Source organism: Peromyscus maniculatus, chromosome 12, assembly GCF_049852395.1.
Source record: "Peromyscus maniculatus bairdii isolate BWxNUB_F1_BW_parent chromosome 12, HU_Pman_BW_mat_3.1, whole genome shotgun sequence".
Taxonomy (NCBI): domain Eukaryota; kingdom Metazoa; phylum Chordata; class Mammalia; order Rodentia; family Cricetidae; genus Peromyscus; species Peromyscus maniculatus.
Window position 1 is genome coordinate 68434386 of NC_134863.1, and position 26466 is coordinate 68460851.

General features: G+C 37.6%; 1 protein-coding gene across 3 annotated transcripts; it reads left to right on the forward strand.

The window, feature by feature from the left end:
- Positions 1-5358: 5358 nt before the first annotated feature.
- Positions 5359-25831, forward strand: Chodl (chondrolectin). Of its 3 annotated transcripts, none has more exons than XM_042259499.2 (7): positions 5536-6028; positions 14777-15086; positions 15218-15375; positions 19011-19097; positions 21009-21111; positions 23099-23177; positions 24300-25831. In XM_042259499.2, the coding sequence occupies exons 1-7, from the start codon at positions 5950-5952 to the stop codon at positions 24315-24317; spliced, it is 834 nt and encodes a 277-aa protein (XP_042115433.2). In that variant the 5' UTR covers positions 5536-5949; the 3' UTR covers positions 24318-25831. The 3 variants fall into 3 exon arrangements, with proteins under 3 accessions (XP_042115434.2, XP_042115433.2, XP_042115435.2); XM_042259501.2 differs by having other exon boundaries at positions 24430-25831; XM_042259500.2 differs by lacking the exon at positions 23099-23177 and having other exon boundaries at positions 5359-6028; positions 24430-25831.
- The last annotated feature ends 635 nt before the right edge of the window (positions 25832-26466 follow it).

Sequence of the window (26466 nt, forward strand, 5' to 3'; positions counted from 1 at the left end):
CTAGCTCTATAAATTTAATAATATTTAAAAATTAACCTTACATTTTATTAGAAACGAAGACTATATACATTTAGAAAATTAGTGCAGACATCATACAACATTCTGGCAGGGAGCAAGTTTTAAAATTAGAACAATTTGTAAAATAAACAAGCAGCATTTCAAAGGTAGAACACCAGGCTGTTGGGAACCACAAAACTTCTGCAACTTGGTCTCTCTTTTAAAGTAAAAACAAAACAGGTAAAAGGACATTTGGAGAAGATAACAGCTCAAGAATTAGGTTTACTTTTCTGTCAGTGAAATAGTAACCTATCTCTTCTTCCCTTCCAACCCTAACCTCCCAATCTCTCCCTCTCCCTCTCCCTCTCCCTCTCCCTCTCCCTTCCCTCTCCCTCTCCCCCTCCCCCTCCCCCTCCCTCCCTCCCTCCCTCCCTCCCTCCCTCCCTCTCTCTCTCTCTCTCTCTCTCTCTCTCTCTCCCTCTCTCTCTCTCTCTTTCTCTCTCTCTCTCTCTTTCTCTCTCTCTCTCCTTTCTTATTCTGTAGGTAATGTGTTGCTACATTTTTATAAAATCTTTCAAACACTATACAGTTTACTCTCAGAATAATTCAAATTCAACTGTTTCTATGTGGCTCCTGTTTACTTACAGCATTTAAACGATAACATACAAGTTTTTCACTCACTTGTATCTTTGCACTAGATTGTTGTATACTTCATATACAACAACGATATGCTTTCTGTTTCTGAAAGCTCTGTACATGCATAAACTCACAGCAGATGTGTTTGGTTACTTATACAACATGAAGCCAATCAAAATTCCAGCGTGGATAAGGAGAGACACAAATGTCCCACTCCCATGGAAGAAGCTATTGATAGTTGATAGTTACTGAGCGAAGGAAGTCTCTTTCCTTTGGACTTTGGGAATGTGGCAATTGGTAGGTTGCTCATGGCCCGGTGGATAGCTTCATACCCATATATGGGAAGAACTGGCTGGATTCAGAACATTGCTAATAACTAAGCAATACATTAAAAAGATGAAATAAAGCTGGGAGTTTGAAGGGGTAAAGGACATCGTAGGGAGTTGGGGAGAAGCAGTAGTGTAATGGATATGTTCATAATGAAGTAATTTGTCAATTATATACCTAATAAAACTAGACAACTACGGTAGAGGTAACTTTTACCATCTTGTTTTGATTTTTCATTTTGATTGTATTAGTATACAAAATCAGTATATTAAAATTAGATTTGGTAATAAGAGATTTAAAGCAAAAACATTGACTCATTCTGCATTCATAACAATACCATTGTTGAATTATCTTTATTTATTTTATTTTTGTAGCTATATTAAATCTTGAGAACTTCGTGGATGTATTTTGATCATATTCACCCCATCCCTCCTGCTAATTCCTTCCAGATCCGCTCCCACCTTCCTACCACACTCAACTTTGTATCCTCCTTTTATTTTAATAAACCGTTGTTTCTATTTGTCTCTATACATGCCTAAGTGTGGGGTTAGCCATTGGAGTGGGCTTGACCTACCAGGAGCTACTAAGAATACTTAATTAAAGTTGACTTTAATTAAAATTGACCGATTCTTCAGCTCTAGTGCAAAATGTTCCATTAGTAGAGATCCATACTTAAAAAAATAACTTGTTACCTGAATGGTCATAGTTTAGAAGATATTTAATGATTACTAACCTTGAAGTGATAGAAAAGCATCTTCCTGCTTGTTTAATTCTTCATTACATTTCCAGCATCACTATGAACACTGGAGCTCTGCTAGACTGCCCTCTAAAAACAAACACTTCTGGAATTTCAAGAGTGTCACTGGCTCCTGAATGAGGCAATTCATGCACTCAACAGCTCAGAGACCCTTTGAGATGAGCAAGTGTATCTTGGGGGAATTTGGTCACCCGTTTGTTCATCCTGTGTTTGAGTGAGTTACTTACTAGCCATCTGTATTCCAAAAGCATGAATTACTTCTCTCCCCATTCACTTCCGGTTGTGCATTCACCATGAGCATCTGATTGAGGTGCCCATTACCTCATCTGCAGATAGCCTGACATCTGGACATTTGCTCAGAGTCAGTGGCTTTTGTGTAGGACAAGTGTACACAGTCACTTCAGCCTCAGTCACAGCAGCAGGGTTCCTTCATATATGCCCCAGATAAGAAATATGAATGGTCATCTCCAAAAGAGAGTGACTATAACTTTCTATTGATATAATCATGATGTCATCAAACCCAATATTATCTAAGTCATTCATTTTATTACATTTTACTTAAAATAGTATATGAATCTCCTAAGCCATTGAAACAGTGTGAGATAACTTTGGGGCTACCCTTTTTGAGATTACCATTTTTTATTTTAGAGTTTCAAGAGAAAGATACATTTTAGCTGTTGGGTCAGTGTTACAGGTTTCACTCTACTCACTTTTCAGTTCTCATTTGAAACTATATTGTTTGGAAAGAGATTTAGGAACAGTCTTACCACATATCAATTGCACACAAAATAACTGATTTCACTATGAGATTTTTCACTCATGTGTAAGGTCTGATCATATTCTCTTCTTTTCTCTTGTCTCCTACCATTTCCAGATGATCTCTCTTCCCTGTAGTCCCCCTCCTACTTTCACACCATTGATTTATTTTTCTAGGTCTTATCATCTTATCTCCCTTGACTGTTATTCACACCTTGCTTTTAGCTCACTGGAACCCAACTCTTCATGTATACAAACAGTTCCTCATATACTCTTCCTCTTGCCTGCTATCAAAGAAGCCCTTAATCTGATTATTGATACACACCTAGTACTTAGATATCTAATTTTGTTTGGGTAAAGGAACTAAACTATGTTTGCCATAAAAATTCCATTCATCTTTTACTTTCCCTTATGTATATCTATAGAGGAAGTAAGTGATCATTTATTAACAAAATTGTTTAAAAATTATTTTTGCTTTCTACTAACTCCAATAGCTGTGCAACATTTCTGTTGCAAGTTTTTATTTTTTCCTGAAACAGGTTCTCACTATTTTGCCCAAGCTTGCTTTACACTTCTTCCTACCTTAGCCTCTCAGGGTTTTGGAATTATTGGCATGAGCTACTATACTTGTCTATGGCATATTTTTTGTTGTTATTTTATTTTTATTATTTAAAACAATGTTTAAATTTAAATATATTTTAGTCACATTCTTCTCCTCCCCCAAGTCCTTCAAGATCCTCCTACCCACTCAATTTTAAGTTGTTTCTCAAAAACACAAAAACCCAATACCACAGCAAAGCTCCCCTAAACTAAGAAAATGAAATAAAATCACCCACAATGATAAAAGTAAACACCAAACTGTAATCAAATAAAAACACACAATAAAAACTGTGAATTCCATTATATGTTGGTCAACTACTATTGAACACGAGGCCTGTCCTGGAGTGGTTGATATACCTAATGTCATTCTATTAGAGAAACTGATCTCTCAGCAGTTATAAGTGGCAGTGCAGTTGTTAGCTTTAGTGGTTAGGCTTTTATTCATTCATCAAAGATGATTATAGTATGTGTTCAGTTATATGTGGATATTAGCTGTGCAGTTGATGATGATAACCAAGCTACAGTCCATAGAACCATAAGGGTAGCTAGTGACTAAGAGTCTGGTCCTCTCTCCATAATGAATTGTGTGTCAGGCATCTCTTCGACCAAAGCTACAGCCAGTGATTCCCACTGACATGATTTCCAGGGCCACACTACAATTCTATAACCTTGAGGTATTTCTGCATTTCCCATCTTCCATTCAAAATCCCAATAGCATCTCTTCTTTGAGGATATGAACTAGTGATACAAATAATAGACCCTGTGCCAAATCAACATTTATCAACTGCCCATTGCTCTACAATAAGATAGTGTATTCACAGTCAATAACAGAACAACAAAGTGATATATATTACAATATATGTAATATATATTATACAGATACATCATAATTTTCTTAGAATTCTACTTTCATCAGTAAAGCAGATCTATAGTTAAGGATCTTTCAATTGCTAAAATGCGCCTGTTTCTGTGAGACTGGTCCTTATTGTAGCAGTACATACTGCCCTTTCCCAAGAAAATGATTCAACAGATAATGTGTCCTTACTTCATATGAAAACCAAAAGACAGTAAGACGTGGGAGGAAAGTGTGCTGCCCATTAAAGCAGAAAATTATTCTATTTAACAGATCTTGGTGCATCTAAGCAACATAATTAGGAAATGGCTTGACAGTTAAATACTTGCCACTTAAGCAAAAGGACAAGAGTTAAGATCCCCAAACCCACATAAGTGCCAGGTGGGTGTTATGTCTCTCCTGTAACCCAGCCTTTGAAGGTGGAGTAGGGGATCCCTAAGCATGCAGGCTAAGAAGACAACTCATATGGACAAGATCTGGGTTTCAGTGTGAGACCCTGCATTAATGGATAAGATGGAAGAAAGTTAAGGGAGATTCCTGATAGCAACTTTGAGCCTTCACATGTATATCCATTCATACACACACATGTATGTGCGGGCACGCACACGCACAGACACACAGTCACACAAAATGTGTATACATGAAAAAATCAAAACTATAAAAATAAATAATAAATTATGATAAAAAGCAACATAATGAAAAAATGCCAGTTCTACTGAACCTGATTAAGAGAACATTTTCAGTGTTCCTTTCATAGAACACACACACACACACACACACACACACACACACACACACACACACACACACACACACACACACGCTGAACTTCCCTGGACACACAAAAGAGGTAAACCAGACATTGGCCTGTTGAGTAGAGTCGGTCAGATTTGGAAAGGTGTATGTTCCTTAAAGTGAGATTTACATCTAATGGAAATCATATAGCACTGATGAGTGAGTTCAAAGAAATACACTCTTATTTCCCAACAATTCAGAATATTTATTTTGTCTTGATTTTTTTTTTTTTTTTTGAACACTGAGATTGAAATCAGTTGAGGGAAAACTTGTTTCCAAGATTCTTTTCAATTTGCTTCTGTGGCAGTTTAGTCAAGCAACCTGTTTGGAAATCATCTATTTGCAGAAGCTAGGTGGGGAAAAAGCTGCCACATTATATAATTCACTGAGCGAGTTTTGGCTCCCACTCTGCCAATCCATCTTAAATAGTGGCTAGTGCCCTGCATCTCGCCATACATATGATCAAGCAATTTAGCAGAAAAAGAGAAAGGCCCTGCGACTTGGCATCCCCGTGGACATTTATCTTTGAGAAAACCAAATGGAGCCAACTTTTGCCAGAGTTTAATAGCAAAGCTGTCACATTTTACACAAATGAGTATTGAAGTCTGTTGGCAAATGGGAAGGGGGTGGGGATCAGGGGAGTGGAGGAGGAGGGATTGCTGACTGCACTCTTTTCAAAGTGGCTCCAGTTTTTAGGGGAGGGGCCAGCTGCTTCGCTTGGCAGGGGAGATGAAGTAGTTAAAAATGATTGCTAGCTAGGGGTTGGAACCCCAGGCTCTGGGTGTATATAAGACGGTGCAGCCAGCGCAGAGCTGCTCTTGCTGCGGCTGTTGCTGTTGGAGCCAGGACCAGGGTACACGGGCTCAGCCCCTTGGGACACAGAGACCAGAGAGGGAAGCGAAGAAGGCTGCTTAGATCTGCGCTAGGGAATCCTGGTTCACCTTTTGCAATAGATATAGACACGGGAACCCCTAACTCTGTCCCCTGCCCCCAGACACACGCCCACGGACGGTCTCCTGCGCTCCAGCCCAGTGCCGCACGGGGCAGCCTGGCAGCAGGTCCCCCGCTGAAGGCGATGCTTACAGGGATCCTAGCTCCTGTTCTGGGAAGGAGAGAGTAGTACCCAGCAGAAAAGCAAGAAGGTTGTTGGCTAGAGCCGTGGGTGACTGTGCTGCGGGAGGACACCGCCTTTGCTCCGCCGGACACCTGCTGCAGAAGTCTCGCCACCATGATCCGCATGGTCTCGCTGCTGCTGGGAGCCACGCTGCTCTGTGGCCACGGAGCCTTTGCCCGACGGGTGGTCAGTGGTGAGTCAGGGCAAGGGTATTGTCTGTCCAGAGGGAAGACAAGGGACTTGGGACTCTGGGGCAGTAACAGGCAGTTTGCATTAGGGTGGGGACTCCCCGGAGAGTTGGAAAACTGGACTGAGTAGGGCTTCCAGAGAGATGGTGAAAAACGTGTTATTCTTTTCTTTCCCCTTTCTCTCTGAAAAGCAGAAAGTTTTAGTTTTTTTTTTTTGGGGGGGGGGGGAGAGACGGGGAGGGGAGCGTCCTCTCTAGCTGCGGAGCAAACGCTAGCTAAATCCGGAGCAGCATGGTCTCTTCAGCACGGGTTTCCACTTTCTTTGGAAGATTTTGAGTGGATCACAGGCAGGCAGCGCTGGGCACCTGCGGAAGGGGTGTGGTCGAGCTAGGCAGACAGAGCCTGGAGGCTAAAAAGCTGCAGCATGAATTGCCACCTCCTGCTGGTCTGGTTCCAGTCCCGCCTGGGTGCTCACAAGGATGGCTTCTGAGACCAGCCCTGTTCAGATGTCTGAGTTTGCAGCCTTTGTTCTCAGGAGGACTGCACTGTCGCCTTCGTTTTTACACACTTCCTTCCCTAGTTAGACAACTCAGAAAACTGAGTCAACGGCAGGTGGGTCGAGGTTTGGTTTGGTGTGTACTTGGTAACGAACTGGGTCTGTATATTCCTCAGGTGCCCAGTTAAGTCTCTTAAATCGGTAAAAGGGAAATAGGTTAAAATGGCCAAGTTTCCTAGTTTCGTCTGCCCCTCGCCCCCCAGTCTCCCAGCATCTGTTGCCTAATCTTTAAGCAATTCACATCATACCCACCTCCTCTTAGTTTGGGGAAGTCTCCTAAGGCTATAGACTGACTCTTCAGCGACTGAGATGAACGTGAACAGCACTGCGCATGGCAGCTGTACAGTTACCCATAGAGAAAGCTCTTGCTAGGCTCATCAAATAATGACAACGGGTTTGGTGAATGTAGTTTTAAGAATAAAGTATTTGCGTCTAACATAAGCGAATTGTTTTAAGGATAAAGTATTTCCATCTAACATACAAGGCAAACGTGGCCCAGTGAAAACTTGTCCATCTGCCTAATAGGTGTCACATGGATGCGAGACGCCAGTAACTTAGAGTTTAGAAACAGGTCTTTAGGATCTAGTATATTAAGCCTGCCTCTGATCTTCTCAGCAGTTTATGTATTTCACTCAGTCAGATACAGTTCTTAAATGTGCAGGTGAGCAATTAGTCTCCACAGGATGTTCAGAGACTATTAGTTCAAATCCTTTTCCTTCCTAATTTAGCAGAGAATAAAGAACTTTAGCGTGGAGATCTATCTGGTGGAACCAACTAACTATACATTTCACTAGCTTTGTTTTCAGGAATTTTTCACATAAATAAATGAACAGCAAGAGACTATGCTTTGAACATATGGCATTTTTAAACAAGCATTTAAAAAAGCAAGCACATTCCACTAACTTAAATAATGTTTCTTTGTTGTATTCTTATTTATATGCCTTAAAGTTCCAAGGGGGGAGGGGAAGATCCAAGGTAGAAAATAGAACTCAAACACTTTGTTGATGGAAAGTATAATTTTTCATTGTACTTCTGCACAAATTATCCCAAAACTTTGGTTATGCTTTTCTTTAGCAATTCATGGTCATCTGGAAGGTGACATCTGGAACATTTCTGAGTAACTGAGCATGATTTATTTGATTTAGTGTAAATGATGATGTTGACTTGAGATTAGAACAATTACTTAGTTATGTTTTTTATGAATAACTTGATTGTCTTTGCATTGAAATTTATCTATTTATACACTGATTTATGAATCATAGACCTTGAATAATTCTAGCTGTGATGGGCTGAGCAGAGAGCAGCCTAAAATCTGTTATTTTTGAAGAAATATTTCCTAACATGTCCACTGTCAGCCTGTTGATATTTGTTCTGAATAGTGTAGCAACCGTTTTATGCCACTAGGGACCAGTTACCCAGTCTCTTCTCAAGTGTCTGAAGAGAAGTGAGACAGCTTCTTTGCTTTCCACTGTTTGGAACATACTTAGAACACATGGAAAATAATTTCCACTTATTACATTTCAGGACAACAATTTATAATTCCTTTGTAATATCAAATAATCACTTACCCTGTATATCCTCAAAAGACAGACCCTGGCAAAGTTAATATCCAGACATGTTTTTCATATTTCAAAACGTTCAACAAGATGCATTCTAATACTTTTAAACACATTATTTTAAGGTGAAAATGGTTTAATTATTAAATACATTTCCTGCATAAGATTTAATAGTATCTGATGTAATAGGGCAGTGCACAGAGGCACACAGAGATAGAACTCTGATGATAATAATCAGTGTATTTACTGAATTTGTGATTCCTGCTAGGAAACTAATTTGAGGATCTGAATTGTATGGTGATTTCTAACTTCACACACATGGGTGGAGAACATCTGTTGCATCTCTTTAATCATTCATTTCAGAAAGTCACTAGCTGGTAATCACATTTTTCTTCTGACAAAGTTTGAGGTTTTTTCTTTATGGTAAAATATGAAAATGGGGCATAAAAACTAAAGTCTCTGTGGGAGAATATGTCTCGAAAGCAAGTGACATTTTATTTTAAAACATTTGAAATATTTTAATGAAATCTTTGTTTCTTTCTTTCTTTTTTTTTCTTAGAGTTTGGATCACTAGTTCCCAACATCCTCAGGCTGCAATGTGGCATTAACCATATTCAAGGCATCCCTCAATTTCTCCAGAACTCTCTTCCATGTACAATCTTAATTCTACTACAACTGAGATACACTTTGTCTGAGAGACTAAGGGAAAACAGACCCTTAGAAACAAGGTTACGAGGCCTGTGACTGACTTCCCCACAGCAATTCCTGTGCTTCACGGAGTCAGACATAATTTTTAAATGTACAATTAACCAATCACTCTCCACTTTCACATGAACATTTTGGAGTCTCTGACTCTAAGTCCCTTTCCTCCATAATTTAGCAGAAAATAAAAGGCTCACTGTAGAGAGATGTAGCTAGTGGAACCAGTTATATGAAGATTTCTCTTTTTATCATGTAGAGAACACAGAATATTACATAAGTGATGAGCAGTAAGTAGCTTTAAAAGGTAATTTAATAGTAAGGAAGATACAAGTGAAACTGCAGAGCGTATTCTATCTTAGAGAAAAATCCCATGACATCATCAAAGCAGAAAATGATGACAGTGCAGATCGCAAAGATGCAATTACTTTAAGTATCTCTTGGGCAAGAAGGCGGCAAATTAATCTTATTACTAAGCATTTAATAAACTACCCATTTATCACAGGCACTGTTCCTTAGTGGCTGTTCATCATTATCACATGGTGGCACTCTCTGTACATGAACACTAAAACTGACTCTGTCATTTAAAAAGGGCTCTGAAGGGGAAATGCAGCTGATGCATCATCAGTAATTTTTACTACTTACATCTTCCTTCTGTGTTAGATTTTCACATACAGGTGCATTCATATAGATAACTGTGAGGTGAACTTTTCAAAAAAAACTGTTTTAATGTACTGTTGAAGCAACAACACACCATGATATTTTGACTATAGTGATAGTTTTTGCATTGGAGATGACATTCAATTTAGGCTTTAATTGTTTTATTGAGAAAATAAAAGTAGAGATGACACATCATTTCTATATCTATGTATATATCTATATACATATATTCAGAGATAGAAGTGTCCTCAAATTAACTCTGATCTACTTATTATTCAACATGAAAAGTGCACACTCAAAAACAATTTCTCAATACACAATCCTGTGCTTTTACCAGCATTCAGGAACCAACCAATGGCTATATTAAATCAATGTCTCTAACACAGAATAGATTCATGGCACATACATTTATCAAACCCTTTATTCATAAAGTCTGTTGCTTGAGACACACATGAGGAAGCATAGACATCATGGAAAAATGGGCAGCATCAGCATTGAGACTGGCTCCAAACCCAAGTGCGCAGTTATGATCTGTGTGAACCTGGACAAACTTTTAAACTCTGTCTGTGTCCCCCTTCAAAGATGGGATGAGAAAGTCTGCATCATACAGTGGCTTGGAGGATCAAAAGGTTTTGATACAATTAGTGCCTTGTGCATGTAGAGAGGGTAGGAGGAGGGCCTTAGCTTGGTAAGCCCTGTGCCTAGAGTTGAGTTTTCCAGAGGTGAAGGTAACTTTTCTAGTTGAATAGCTTACAAGAAGGACCTCTTAGTTATATGTCAACGGATTCTGATTTCCCACTTCCGCTAAAGACTCGGTTTTCTCACTTCCTCTGAAGGTGTGGATTGTACTGGAAGTGAAGTCTCATATTTCAAATTATTGTTCAATATCAGACAATTATTAGCATTAGTTCTGTGAAACATATGGCTTATATCAGTTTTTAAGGAAGCAGAAATGACCATGGAAGTTTTGTTCATTCCAATTACCTGCAGTTCTGCGGGACTTAAGGTACTTCTTTTTGATTGGCTGTTTAAACTCTCAAGTCATATTATTATGAACCTTCATTATGGATGGTTGCCATTCATAATATTTATATCAATTTCAAATATCAGGATGTGGACTATGAGGGCCCTCCCTTCTCAGAATGCTGGTGGTGTTTTTTGGGGGGGATAAATAAGAAAGACTGGGGCCACCACCATCCCTGAAGTGACCCACGATGGCAAATTTGATTTTTCTAGTATAAGAGAATAGATTCCAGCTATTGTGCACTCTGCAATTAAATGAACCCTGAAACCCATCTTGCATAAGTAATTTAATTTTAATAAATCTGTCTTAACTTCAAATAAAAATTCTTAAGAAATTGGTGCACTCTTGAGAATTGCAAATAGAACACTTACAGTAAATGACACTCTCTTCCACTTAGTTCAGGATAATTGTCTTTGTTCTCAGAGATCATGCAATTTATATATTTCAATACCACCACATGTTTTAGTGTGTTCTGAGGGGGATAGGAAAGAATTATGGTAAAGATATTGTTTTCTATTCTAGTAAATCTTAAGTTTAACCAATCTGGTTTAGGTGAGATTTATCATATTGTCCCTTTTTTACATTTTCATTATTTTTCAATTAAGGGTTGATCATAACGGAAGAAGAAACTATTCAAGAGGAAGAAACATTGTCATAACTTCATGAGTTTACTTTGAAGCCAGTTTCAAGCTTTGCCAACATTTATTGTTTTTCATAACTATGAAAAACCAAAATCCTTATTCATAGGAGTAACAACAGAATATCAATTGTGACAATGATAGAACTGTTTAACAGCTATTAATAAAAATTTTCTGTATATAAAAGAACATATCTAGGTTTGTGGCTCAGTGTGGGCCCCTGTATTCACAAATCTGATAGGGGTGAATAGTTCTTTCTATAATTCTATGCAAATTCACTTGAGAAAATTTAAATTTGTAAATAGTTCTTTGATTTGGAGATTATTCAGTTCCAGGTGCACATTCAGAATATTTTCATAAAAGTAATTACACAAAGCCATCTTGAACATCTCCTTTTAATAATGTTTCTAGAATCTGGAGTGGAAGGTCTTTGTAGATAAGCCAAAACTATGTAATTTTCGACTAGAGATTCTGAATTGAGACTTCTTTATGGTTAGCCAGTATGTATGTAACCTTTGAGTAGCGTAAACCACTGTATGACTCTCAGAAAGATTACCCTCCCAAAAATATTTCTGAAAGATTTTATTTGGATATGATGTTTAAAAGCAAAAGTCAGGGAAAGTTTTCATGTGAACAACCAGGGCAAGGAGGGAGGTCATCACAATTGTTCTCTAGGAAGGCTGGCTTTTCTGGGAGTGGAGAAAGTCACATCAGAAGACATGCATTAGCAGAACTTGTCTGGGAATTAGGGCAACATTTGTTTCCCAGCTGTTCAAGTTCCACTGTGATCACAGCCAAATGGGATCAGCGAAAGTGCAGCAGCAAGTCCCATAGCTCAAGCTTCTGCTCATTTTGCCACAACTTGGGCCAAATGTGCACAGTAAGGTAGAAATCAGTAGTAAAGTAGAATTATAGGTAAAGGTACTCACCCTGTCAGCATTAACTGATTCTATGTGAGCCATAATAATTGCGCAGTGTGTCTGTAATTTCCTGGCAACTGTCTTGCTCTCCCTGACCTGGTAGTAGCTTTTTAGTTCAAACATGAAGACTCAGCTGATACTCACCGAATGTCTTTTGGGGTTAACGTATCTGTTCCAGATGATAAAAGGCTTCTGTCTTGATTTCCTCAAGAGTCCTCTTTCTTGCAGCCATCATCATCTTTGTACATTTATTGGGATCATGGATTACTCCATCTATAGGGAAAGACTGCCTGATACAGAGTGCCAAGGTTGGCATTTTTTTTCAGGACCTATGTAGCATCAGTTGTGAATTATTTAAAATGCAATTCTTTGCCTAGGCATCATTACTTATACTTTTTACAATGTAACATAATAGTACTAGGAATCTCTACATTGTACTGAGAGCTCTCTATGCATTTTATTATAAGCACTATCATAGTTTTATAAATGAGTGAATTTCAATCAATTGTATACTTTCACCATGTATAAACTAGAGATAAATTTATCTTTTAATAGATCTAAGATAATGAGCAGTGAATTTTAACACAGGCAGTCTCTTAAGGTACCCTGGTTTTGTTACATATAAATACATGTTACTCACCAAAAACATCCTGCTATTTTGTCTCTCTTTCCACTGAGATCTTGCAAAGCAATCTAAAAAAATAAAAGCAGTATTAGTAAAAATGCTTTAAAGGGCTAAATGTCTTCGAGGGTGAAAATTAGGAACTTGAAAACTCAGGGGAATGTAGCTAAGATATATTTGGAAACTTAGAATATGTAAAGGATGTACTAGATGAAAATAGGATGAGAGTTTGCTTCTTGAATACAAGAATAAAATATAGACTTGTAAGAATCATTGGAATCTTACAAGGAACAACTATTTTAAACAGTGAAATAGTCACAAAATATAATAATAATCAAGGGTAAATTTTCAAATTTATGTATGTTGTATATTAGAACTAAGCATTGGGATTTCCATTGCTTCCTGTCAATGATTATTTCAGATTATTTGCCCTACTAAAGCCTCTTTAGCTCATTTCCCATGACCATTACTACTGATATGTTAATTTTTTTTATTAAATTCAGTTAACCTGTACATGAATTTGTTTGTACTTTTCAATGTACAGCTCCTAAGTCCAGATTCTAGTTAGCTGGCTTTGTTTCCATTGCTGGAATAACCATTTTATGTTTTCAGCTTTTGCCAAGATCCTGAATGCTTATCACTTAAATACTGTTGTGAGGTAAATGGCCTTCTACCACCTTCTGCTTGCTCTTGCCTTGAGTGTCATTCCAGATCACAAGTTGAGTTTCAGGGCCTGGGAGAATGCTGTAATGTTGATGCAATATAATTGCTCAGCATGATGGACTGTAATTAAGAGTATAAACTATAAATGCTTTACTTAGCACAGTATTTAAGCATGATCCCCCTTCTACAAATGACAACTTTCCATATAGACTGAAAAGTTAAAAAGACACTGTAAGAGGATGTCAAACATTTATTTTATGTGTGTACTGGGAGTAAAAAGTCACGTTCTCATGCTTGCACAGTGAGCAATCTACCCATTGAGCATATCCCAAGTTCCATCATCTTTATAAATTGAAATTAATAGACTAGAAAAGCAAATGTTACAATATTATTGGATGAGAGAGTACTCTTACAAAATATTTTTATTAATTCTTTGAGGATATCATACAATGTATTTTTATCAGTCAGTCAAACTCTTTGACTCCTCACAGATCTGCCACTACCATCCTATCCTTTCCCATGCCCTCCTCTTTTTAAAATTAATAATTCATCAACTCTAAGATGTACTGTCCATATACTTCTTGAATGGGACTATCCACTCAAACATATTTGATCTGGTAGAAGCATCACCCTTAAAGAAAACTGATTCTCCCTTCCCAAGAAACCATCAGTTGTCCATAGTTTCTCAGAGCTGTGGTCTCATGAGACTCTCTCTCTCTGCTATATGCTAAAATGCTGAATGACTTGATCCTGAGTAGGTCTTGTGCAGGCAGCTGCAACTGTTGGGAATTCATGAGTACAATGTTCCTGCCTTGTCAATAAGTCATTCTTTTGCTCTGGTCCTTCCCAACATTTGGCTTTTACATTCTTTCTACACCCTTTCCATGATGGTACTTGGGTAGGAGGGTCTGATATAGATGTCCTGTTTCTGGCTGAACATTCTATAATCACTCCTTCTTTATGTTTTGATCAGTTGTGAGTTTCTGTGCTAACCACCATCCACTGCACAAAGAAACTTTTCTGATGAGGTTTGAGAGGTGCAGTAGTCTATTGGTATAGACTTATCTTATAGAAATAAGAATTTAGAGGGAAACTTTGGTAATATGTCCACTCACTCAAATATCAGTAATATATTCACCCTTGTGGCTTGTGAGGTCCCCAGTCATTAGTTCTTGACCAGATTTGCAATACCAGGCATGGGTTTCCTCCTGGAGAGGCAGGACTTAAGTCTAATTAGAGGGTAGTTGTTTACTCCCATAACTGTTATGCCACTATTACACCCATGGACGTACTTGGAAAAAAAGAGTTCTTGATAGTGTTGCTTATTTTGATTTGTTCTTTTATTATGATTAATGTCAAACTTATGAATAGAGACCTCACAAACAGTTTATCTATATCTTTTTTTTTTGTTTTAGGTCAAAAGGTGTGTTTTGCTGATGTGAAACATCCGTGCTACAAAATGGCCTACTTCCATGAACTGTCTAGCCGAGTGAGCTTCCAGGAAGCACGCCTGGCTTGTGAAAGCGAAGGAGGTGTCCTCCTCAGTCTTGAGAATGAAGCTGAACAGAAGTTAATAGAGAGCATGTTGCAGAACCTGACCAAACCTGGAACAGGGATTTCAGATGGTGACTTCTGGATAGGACTTTTGAGAAGTGGGGATGGCCAAACGTCTGGTACCTGCCCAGATCTCTACCAGTGGTCTGACGGAAGCAGCTCCCAGTTCAGGTAAGCTGTGACTGGACCCGGAAGTGTTTACCGATGCCCTGGAGGAGTCATAAGGCCAAAAGAAAGGCCCAGATACCTAGGAACACTCCGGCCACGTGTTACTGAGTGTCCCTTTGGCTCTGTATTTGTAGGAACTGGTACACTGATGAACCTTCTTGTGGAAGTGAAAAGTGTGTTGTCATGTACCATCAGCCAACTGCCAATCCTGGCCTAGGAGGTCCCTACCTTTACCAGTGGAATGATGACAGGTGCAACATGAAGCACAACTACATTTGCAAGTACGAACCTGGTAAGAGGCCTTCATAGCTGTAGTAGATTTTGTTCATATTAGTCCATGTCTTCATGGTTTCCAGGCTTCCTCTATTATTCCTAAGAAAGAGGCATCACCTGACAACTCACCCTGTTAATGTACTGAAGCTTATTGCTTGGTGGAGAGAAAACCTGTCAGTGTATTGAATAAAAGGGAATGGGCAGAAACATTTGTTGGGAGAGGCCTTTCAAGAGAAAATAATAATTTTTACAAGAACCAAATAGTGCTGTTGCAATTATATTTTGCAAATGACAAATGTCTATGTGAAAATATCTTAAAAACTTACAAGATTATGTGGAAAGTAGGTATAGGCTACCAAAGTGCCTATAGACTTGCATATTTGTGAGCAATAGCTCATTGTTTTTTTCCTGCTGAGTTTAGGGGAGCAAATAGCTTTCTCCAGGCATATTATTTCACCATGTTACAGCATAATACTTTCCATGTGGTCCTTTATCTGAGCTTAAATCCTTTCTCAATAGTTAAAAAGAGTAGGGTTACATTACACATTCTTCATCTGATTTGTATTTTTTGAGAAATGACACTTTTGTTAGTTTTCTTCTGAAATATTTAGTTACTTGTCATACTCAGCAACTGGGAAAATTACCTTGACCTAAGTCACAGTAGTGTGGCTCCCCACTGAATGTGGTGAAATTGAGTTACTTTAATAAGACACTTCAATTGAATTGGGATTTAAACTAAAAGAAGGACTAATCAAAAATGTGGAAACATATATTTGATTGTCTTAGACACTCAAGTTAGATACTTAAGCCTTGATATATTTATTTTTCTATTTTTCTCTACAATATTGGGAAGGGTCATTTTAACTTTTCTGAAAGACTGTCACATGACCTCATAATATGTTCCCATAGAAGGCAATTATATCCAAGTACCCTATTCCTATTATTCTCTTGAAATTACACAATTTCTTTTCTCATAAAGCCATGTAGCACAAGGGATTATTGGATTAGACTTACCCTTCTCTTATGTTTATCCTGCTCTTGAGTATATTAGCCAACTCTTTATATCCCTGGTGAGTTTATTCTTTGCCCTGGGTTGCGAAATCTGTCATTACACTCCTGGAAGCCTTTGCAAAGCTAAGTTTGTTATTCATTTCTATTCTTTCTAATTGTGTCTTAGAGAAATACAGTTAAGATTTTGTGATATTTTAAATTTGCTGCAACACTTGGCATTTATTAATGAGAGGGTTAAAGGAATGAGTATAGCTGTGTAATATGTATATATGTATTTTTATATTATACCCATGATCAATTTGAAAGTCATTATTTACTTTCATATTTCTCCTCTCATATACTATCTAATGGCATGATCAATGGTGTTGAAAATGTTAAAAAATTACCCTGGTTATTCAGAAATGAGAAAATTCAATTTTATTTTTTCCCTCTCCTCTACTGAAACACATATATATTCTTTTGGTTCACTGATACCCATTTTTTATGGCAGTACTTATAAGTTATTTTTGTGTTAAACTTGTCTTTTGGATCTGATGAGGTGACTCAGAAGAGAAAGACACTTGTTACCAAGTCTGAAAACTGAGTTCAATCCCAGGAATTTATATGGTGGAAAGAGAAAACCTACTCCCTCAAGTTGTCTACTGGACTTCACATGCACACCATGACATTCATGCTCCCAGTTACACACAAACATGACACTCATGCTCCCAGCCACACACAAAATAGATCTAATTTAAAAAATTAACATTGCCCTATTGGCTTTTGTTTTTAGATAAAAATAGCTTTTATGAAATTAAGTTACTAGACTTTTATTTAATTCACAATCACATTGAAGTTTGTTGGAAATGTTTTAAGTGTAATTACTTTGTTGACTAATTTCATGTTTTTATAAATTGTTCCAAAACATCAGTTGACCACTTGCATTTATATACTAATGAAATCATTTAGAAAATAACTATATATTAGGAAGCTATTAAAGTATCAGTTAAATTTAAAATTTATGAAAACATTGCTACAGCATGATGGGTGGTTAAACTACCAGTGAATTGAGATTGTAGGATAATAAGAGGAGTGAGAATTCTTCAAAACATTTGTGTGTTCCAAAGACTACAGAAAACGCTCTATGTAACATAAAATGACAAGAATAAAGAGTCTAATTTCTTTGACCAATGAAAACATTTACAGTTGATTTTGTTATTATTGTTGTTGCTTGTTTGTTTTTGAGGCAGAGTTTTACTCTATGGCCCAGTGTGGCATGAAACTCAAAATATAGACTCATGGTGAACCACTAGGCTTGTCATGAATAAAAGGATGTTATAGGCTTATAGAGGGAAATTACAGTTTAATACTCTACCCTCAAAGAACTTCATTAAAGAAGAAATAGTCACAGATACCATGATGGGGTACCTGAAGAAAATACCCTTCATTCTTCTCCAGTTCCCTAAGAAGAACTCCATTCAGAGTGTCTCCATTCAGATTGACAGGGGTTCTGGAGGAGAAGCTCCTTCCATTCCATTTACTTCTGGAGTATTAGAGAAGTTATAGCGTATACCTTGGGGGCAAGACAAAGACCTCACAGGAGAGAGGATCACTTCACCTCAGGAGGAACAAAGGGAATTCCTTGCTCTTATAACTTTACACATGTGAAATTTAGGGGTTGGAGGGGGGCAGGCATCATGCCATGTGGCCTAACCTGTGTGCCAGGAGTTTGAATAGAGGTGTGTGTGGCACCAGATAAGAGTTATGGTTGGTTCAGACTTGGGGTTGTGGGATGGAGGTCTTGTAGTTAGGTGTAAGTGGAAGGAAGGTGACTTCAAAGCCACAAGAGTCTTGCTGATCAACTTGAATGTGCTTCACTACAGCAGGTGGGTGGTAGGTAGATGGGGTAGATGGAAGGTTTATAACCTATTCTTGCTTGCTAGTTTTTTTCTCACTAATACAATTTTCTTTGGCTAAACTGTTAATGTAACAATTAGTTTTATAGGGGGAAAGTATATAAAATAGTAGTACCAGACCATGCTAAGAAATCTCAAGAATTTCCATTCATTTCGGAATTGAAAAATCTAATCACATAAAGCTGGAATTGAAACAACCTGTAAATCTTGACTTGCTATTGTTTAAAAGAGCAGGCCCTGTTATTTGGGTAGCTTAGACGTGATTTTCAGATGGCTGCTGCCTGAATCAGCAATTCCACATGCAACTGTGCAGTTATCTGCTAATTATTACTGCACAGCAAAGGTTATTGCTTAGAGAATTTACCTTTGTTTTCCTTTAAATTACGTCTCATGTCTTACATTTTAAGTTCACAAATTATTGTTTGCCCCTGTCGCTTTGGGCCCCTTTGTCATTACTGATTGCAGCAAGCTGCCTTCAGCAATCTACCACTTTGGGTTGCTAAATGAAGTTTGGGATTATAGAAGGAATTGATCAAATTGGTTCTTTTATTCAGACATAATTAAATATTGACTATTGTTAGTTAATTTTATGTACATTTAAATTCAGAATATATATTTGACTGCAAATTATTCAGAAATCCAAATCAACCTTTTTTTTAACTGTTTACTGATAAATTTGTATTTTTGTTGATGTTTGCATTTTCCTTATTTAATTATTATTTATTATTCCTATGCTAATTCTTTACAGAGATTCAGCCAACAGACCCTGTTGAAAAACCATATCTTACAAACCAACCTGGAGACACCCATGAGAATGTGGTTGTTACTGAAGCAGGTGAGTCCCTTGCATGTGTTCTTACCTCTGATCTAAACAACTGTGCTTTGAACCAGTGCTTTGCATTGACCCCAGGGAAACCTCTCTTGTGGTTCAGGGATGTGATGCATTAATTATGGGCCCATAGACATTTACTTTTGACCTACATTAGAAATAATTATGCAAGGATGCATTTTGAATAGAATAACCTTTAAAAATTTTCCATTTCAAGTGGAAGTATCTAATATGAAACTAAGGGATCGATATTAACACTTGTCATCTACAAAACATTTCCCAATATAATATAGTAGTTATCATGTATACTGGCATATTTAGTGCCCTGGAATACTTACTGCTGAATGTTCAGGGCTGGTCTTGCAGTAGAGATGAGGTATAAAATAAGCCTTATTATAGTTTATGTAGTCCTCCCTGGTGTAAATACTTCAATCTGATCAGTTTCAGACTATCACTGGGATATCACTGTATGGCATGTCGGAAGGAGATGTACACAATGTGGTCTCTATCTTGCTGCCATTGCAGAAAACAGAGTAAAAAATGCAATCCCCAGTGCAAGTTCCTTATTAGCTAGCAACCCCTCAAATATTCTTTAAAACTTTTTTTTGACATGACCTAAATCCAGAGGGACAGAAATATTCATCCTATTTGTTTTGTGAACATCGATCCAAAGACCCAAGTGTTTCAAAACCAATAACTCATAGATAGAGGCTCAGAAGGAAGGCTGAGCACTCCACAATCACTATTCTCTGCATTTTGATCCTCCTATGTGTCCCTATGGTAATAAACATGTGGGACACACACACACACACACACACACACACACACACACAAACACACGCACAACATGAAGTTAGGAAGAAATAAGTAGAGGGACTTGTGAGAATTTGGAGTGGGGAGTGAGGTGTGGGTTTGATTAAAATAAAGTGCCTTCATATATGAACTTAAAAGTGTTAAACAGCAGCATATCTCTGAATAACCTATTACTAGATCTCATTAAATACACCCTTTAGCAAAGTAAAAGATAAACAATGAGATGAATATATTATGGTCAACTTTAATCAGAATCATTAAGATTTGTGATATTGTTAACTAACTTTCAGTTTGCAAGCCAAATGCAATGTCTCCCAGTTTGTTTTCCTCATACAGACACACTCTTAAGCCTTTGGGCTTTTTCTGTTTTTAGCATCATCCATAATGTCTAAACACAATTAAAATTATCAGTAAATAATTAAACTACAGATATTTTTCCTCCTAAAGTACTGAAAGTGTGTCTAATAGTGTCATTTCATGCTCTGTAGTTCTTTAGTGTTAGTGGTTTTCTTCAAAATCTAAGAATGCCTGCCATCATTGAGAGGGAGAGACCAGGGTTAAAAGATGACCTATTTTCAGAATTTAATTAAATCATGTCATTGTCTCCAGAGTCTAATGTCTCTGGGTTATGATTGCATCACTACCTAGTATGTGCTTATTGTCACTTAATGCCAGATGCTTACATTTTCTCACAACATTGAGCTTATTGGCTAAGATAATTCATTATCTGCTAAGTCTACAATGATTATAGTAATTATTATTCCTGAATGTAATGTCTTCACTTCTCCAATGATGCAGAAGAATTAATAAAATGAGACAGCTAAGATTATTAACATGTCGTGGAAATTAGCCCATGTTTGAATTGGAAATGTAATAGAAATTTAAAGGCATGCATATTTAATTGAGAACGTCAACCAGGGCATTGCAGTTTTGTTTATATTTTTTTCAAAGTGTCTATGTATTTTTCATAAGCTCTGTACTCGGAGTTTACCTTTTGGTAACAATTCTATTTTACCTTAACCTTTAGGGAAAGTTGTTCATAAATTTACTTTTGAGTTCCTTTCTGAGCTATCACTGAGCACTACAACTGTTTTATTTTTGTAGGTATAATTCCCAATCTAATTTATGTTATCATACCAACGATTCCGCTGCTTTTACTGATACTTGTTGCTTTCGGAACCTGCTGTTTTCAGATGTTGCATAAAAGGTAAATAAAAAACATATTTGTTTCAAGATAATTAAGAAAAAAACCCTTAAAAGTACTTTGAGACACCCATTAAAAATGTTAAAATGTTACTGTCTTTAACTTATATTAAAGGATTTTAAAGTTCTCGCCTGTTCAGTAAAAATCCACCACACGAAGAGTTATAGAATGTACTGGGATTATATGAGGAATCCAGTATCTCCTTTACACTTCACAGGTCCTACAAATTGCTTGCCTTACTGTTTCTGCTTTTCAATGAGGAAAACGGTAGCTCAGTTGGGTCATCTTCAGTTGCCTTGCGTCGCACAGTTAGCACATGTGGTGGGTCTGAAGTGGGTGTGTTCGTAAGCTCATGTGAGATGCACTATATTATATGGTCTCTGGATTATTACGTTAAATTGATGTTAAACCTTTCAAACTGGATATCAAGTTATATGTAAGACTTGGTTTTAAAGGCATAGATGTAGCATAGTTTCAAGATTCAAATAATAAACTTCTGTTTTATTTCAAAAAGACATTTTAAGACTAGGAAATTAAATGTAGTTGTGAAGGCAGCAAGTTGGATGTGGTGCCCTTGAGAGGCTGAGGCAGGATTACCTTGAGTGTAGGGCCAGGTTGAGCTAGTGAGTTCCAGGACAGTCTGAGCTACACCATGAGACCTTGTCTCAATGATAAAAAAGTTCATTGTTTTCCAAACACACACACACACACACACACACACACACACACACACACACACACACACACTCATACACACACACACACACACACACACACTGGGTACCATCTGGCAGAAATTTTGAAATAAAGTGATATATCCTAATAGCAAGAATTCTAAGGACTTGTCAAACACTTACTCATGCTTATCATTACCCTTGAGTCAGTGAAGTGAACTTTTTATGTGTGGTACAGTCTGTCAAAAATTTTCAATAAATTAAGTATAAATATGTATCAAACTAGAAACTAGAAGATGCATTTAGATAAGGAGAGATGTGCTGGAATAAATGACCTCTTTGTTTTATGGTTAAATAACTGCTCGAAAGAAGGCCTCCATCAAAGAAGAGGGACCTGCAAATGAAATCATTTTTCTCTTTTTGTCTAATCATCTTCTTTTCCTTAAGTAAATCCTAAAGTGCCTGAGAAGTAGCAACCCCCCCCCGCCGAAAGGACATTAGCTGTACATGACTCATGTGTATTAATAAGCGATCAAATCTAGATGTGCTTGGCAGTACATGCCTACAGTCCCCGAACTCAGGAGGTCGAGGAGCAGAAAGATTGCTAGTTTGAGTCCAGCTGGAGTTACATAACAAGAACATATCTAAACAAACAAGCAGACACCTCCTGCCAGCCAAATCACACCAAAGAAAAGCAACCCCCCCAAAAAAAAAAACAAAATCAAATAAAACAAAACAATAACATATTTGAAAATAAAAAAAAATAATTTAAGCTAAAATAAAGGGTATTAAAATGAAGTCTAGAAAAGTAATATTATATTTGTGATCCTCTTGAATTTCATTCAAAGACACATGAAACACTATACAATTTATTTCCCAGTATTTTATATATAATAAACACAATACAAAACATGTCATTTCTTGCCCTAATTCCGAAGACTACGGATGGAATTATGTTTGATTTTTCATTGGGAAATCAATGGTGTAGGAGGACTGTAAATCCCCTCTCAGCCCGGACAGACTGTTCAAGTGGCCATTTAAGTAGCAAACTGGTTAGTAAACATTAAATACATGATTCAAACATGCTCAAGTTCACGTTACATGTGTCCATGTGTTGAGCAGCAGCATCTCCTCTAAGGCTTGTTCTGTTTTTCCCAAATGGTGGCTGTAGTCATTCAAAAGATCTGTGACTGTTCACACTTGTTTCAAAGTTTCAGAGTGAGAAAATAAACCAGAATTGGGCACCTTCAGTTGCCGGGATGAGCTGAAGTCCTTTGTTCGTCATTCTTAGAGCCTCCCCTTTTCCTTTCTTCCAGGAGAGCAAGGAGAAACCTCATCAAAGACTCCACTCCATTATCATCCGAGTGCCTTGCAGAAAGTTTAAATTCCAATCTGGTACACATGGTGGTTTCTCTCCTTCCATATCATTTCCAGAACAACTTTCCTTCCTTTAACTAGTAGAACTTTTTAAAGGAAATAGTAAAGTCACATTGACAATTTAACTACTCTTCTTACCATTTAAAATACTCTGCTCTTCATAAACTTTGCCCGACTTGTTTTTGCTTCATGGTAGTTGTACTTGGTAGAATGAAGTTATGTTGACCTTATTTGTTTGAAGGAATGCCCATATAACATGCAATTTGGAATTTTATTAATCACAACAACCCTCAATTTGATATGAACAAAGTATTTCGCATTGCAAGGCATGGGGCTTTAGAAATAGTTCTTTTTCTTTGTCTTCAAGGAGTTCTGCAAATCTGCAGGATAGTGGGATGGTGCAGGGGTGTGTCTGTGAGGGTGGCAAATGTTATTAGAGGCTTAAGTGTGAATACCTAGGGGTAGAAGTAAGTACTAAACACAGGAAATGTGGACAGACCAGGTGAGAGGTCATCCTCAGGAACCTGAAGCAAAGAAATGCAGATCTTGTTATGTAATCTGAAAGAGAATGACTTGAGGAAACTTGCAAACAGACACTTCTGCAGGAGCCTGAAAAGTGAGCACTGTAGGAAAAACCATGAGAATCCCAGACACAGGCTACTATGGGGACCTAGGTCTAGTTCTATAGGACAGAAGTTTTGTGTCAGACATATCTTAGAGGAAGAACTCACAAGCACCTAAGTCACCACACATGTGTCTACTTTGGACTTCCCCTGATCTGAGAGGGAGATACAATTAAGTTTTCTGTACACAAGTGACCTATGTACAGCTCGGGATGACTTATGGTAGGAGGAGTACAGACATTTCTTACATTAGGACCATAGCATGTGTTTAGATGATTTGACACTAACTGTAGCAACCATTATATCAGAGTATCCATAAAGCAAGAGTTAGAAACCTGGCCAAGGAAAACAAAGGCTTATTGGGGGAAACCTGAAAGTTTTAGTACTCTGCCAGGCATTATTATGCATGTGTGTTTGAACTGTCAGCAGATGTAGGTATGTTTGTCGGTTTGTTTTCACCTCTCATGAGAACTGTTCATCATCTTCACACAGTGTGATAATCTAGACTTTTTTGTAGGAATGGAAAATATGCTGATGAGGAAAGAAGAACTCATAATATCTGTCTGAGCATCTCTCTTTGGACGAACATATGACTTGCCTGATAAGAAGATTCAGGAACTGAACTTAGGTCTTTTTGTGTTTTTCAGTAAAGGAAGAACAAAAACTAGCCCGAACCAGTCTACATTGTGGATTTCAAAGAGCACAAGAAAAGAGAGTGGCATGGAAGTATAATAATTAACTGACTTTGCTCCAGAAAATAAAAATAGTTTTGTAATTCTTGATCAGTGTAAGGAATGGCATCATTAGCTTGGAATGGCTTGAAATCTCAAAGGATCTAGAAGATGAACTGTAAGCTCCCCCTTGAGGCCAATGTCAAAATAAATTTTATATGTTCATAGTTTCACTTGCAAAATATACTGTGTTAATCATGGAGTGAGACCAGGTTACTCAGCTAAAGGATGCACCCTAACTTCATGTAAATGAAATGGATCATACAGATAAAATCTCGGTGGGCACATCTGGAATCCCTATGTTGGAAGTAGTTCCTTTCACCTTTTGTCCCCTTTATCATTTTGATCTATTTCATGTAATATAAATTGTATTCAGATTTACAGTGTGTAGAAACATTGTATCTTTGCAAAAGTGTTTGATAAAAATGGATTGTTCTAATATTTACATTTATGGCACTTCATTTTTACATGCATGCTGTTTGATTAAATACTGAATTCACACAGACCCAAAGAAATCTTTCCATAGGGAAAACTTTTTTTTTTTGTTTTGTTTTGCAGGAATAGTTCATGTTCTTTACATTTTTCTGCTTTTGGTTGCATAAGGTTTAGGAAATCTCTTCAGAAATAAGAAACTGTTTCATTGACTGTGCTAAAATCTCCTGAAACACTTTACTTAGAGGCAAAAACTGTCTAACTTCAATTGTGCAAGACACGTGCCTTACAATTATTCTTAATTTAAAATTAAACTGATTTTTGTAATAAAATATCTTTACTAATAGTTGTATAGATACCAATGTAGTTTATCTTGAAAAAAAAAATTGTGTCCACAGTACAAATCACAGGTCTTCACATGTTGCCTATAGAATTGCAAGTTGAGTTGTTCTGTGAGTGTCTGGAATCAGTGTGGCTCCTCCCTGTCAGCCAAGCAGGATGGCTGTTTAAGGATTTGGATTGAATTTAGAGTCAGACCACTGCAGTTTGGCTAAGGTTTTCCTAAGTGAATTTGGCTTGTATTGATATGTAGGGCTGAATGTTTTTCAGCAGTGTGATGCTAAGCAGAACACACAGATTACGAACAAAACAAAACAAAAATTACAAGTCACACCAATTAATGGGCCATGGGCTAGAAGTCACTGATGTTTGGATATCTTTGGTGAGGGTTTATTTATGATCATGAACTGTGGCTCCCTTTTGTCTGATCGAGGTTCTTCAACAAAGTAGCACTTGTTCTTCTCAAGAGAGAGTTGTAACTATTTTGTCTTTGAATGTCCCTGTGTTACTTTTAACCAAATAAAAAGTTCTTGTTTCTGAGGAAGGATCATTGTTTGGTGTTGCCTAAATTCTCAAGTGAACAAAATGCATTATGTGTTTGCTCATTACCTGGCGATGAAAACAAACATTCCACGTGAAGAACATGGAAAGCAAGGACATAGCATGAACAGGGAAACTTCTTAGTGTCTGTCAGTCTTTCAGACGGACAATAAAGTAGTTTCCTTAAGCAGACTTGGTTTTCCAAAAAAGAGGCAAAAAAGGACCTCATATCTTTTGCTACTGCTTGAAGACTGAGAACCGGCAGCTGCATTCTAAGTTCAGCCGTCCTCCTTCAGCCCCCATCCTTTCCGCGCTCTCCATCTTTTGGGTCCAACGGGAGGCCAGCTGCTTGGATTTCTGCTTTCCCTCCATGCCAACTCGGCCCATTTCTTCCTCTAGTTAGAACTGTGAGAAAGTTAGAACTTTGCCTTTGTGCCACCCAGAACTCTAACAGCTGGAGGGTGGAAGCACACAGGAATGGGGAAGGCTGTTGTCCCCCCTTTTGTCGTTATCCAGGTCAGGACAACTTCTGGTGCCAGTGACAAACTCCATCTGTGACAAGGGCGGGAAAACACATTTTCTTCCTACTAGATGAATATAATGACACCGCCCTAAGGGTTTTTGGAAGTTTTAGCTGACCCA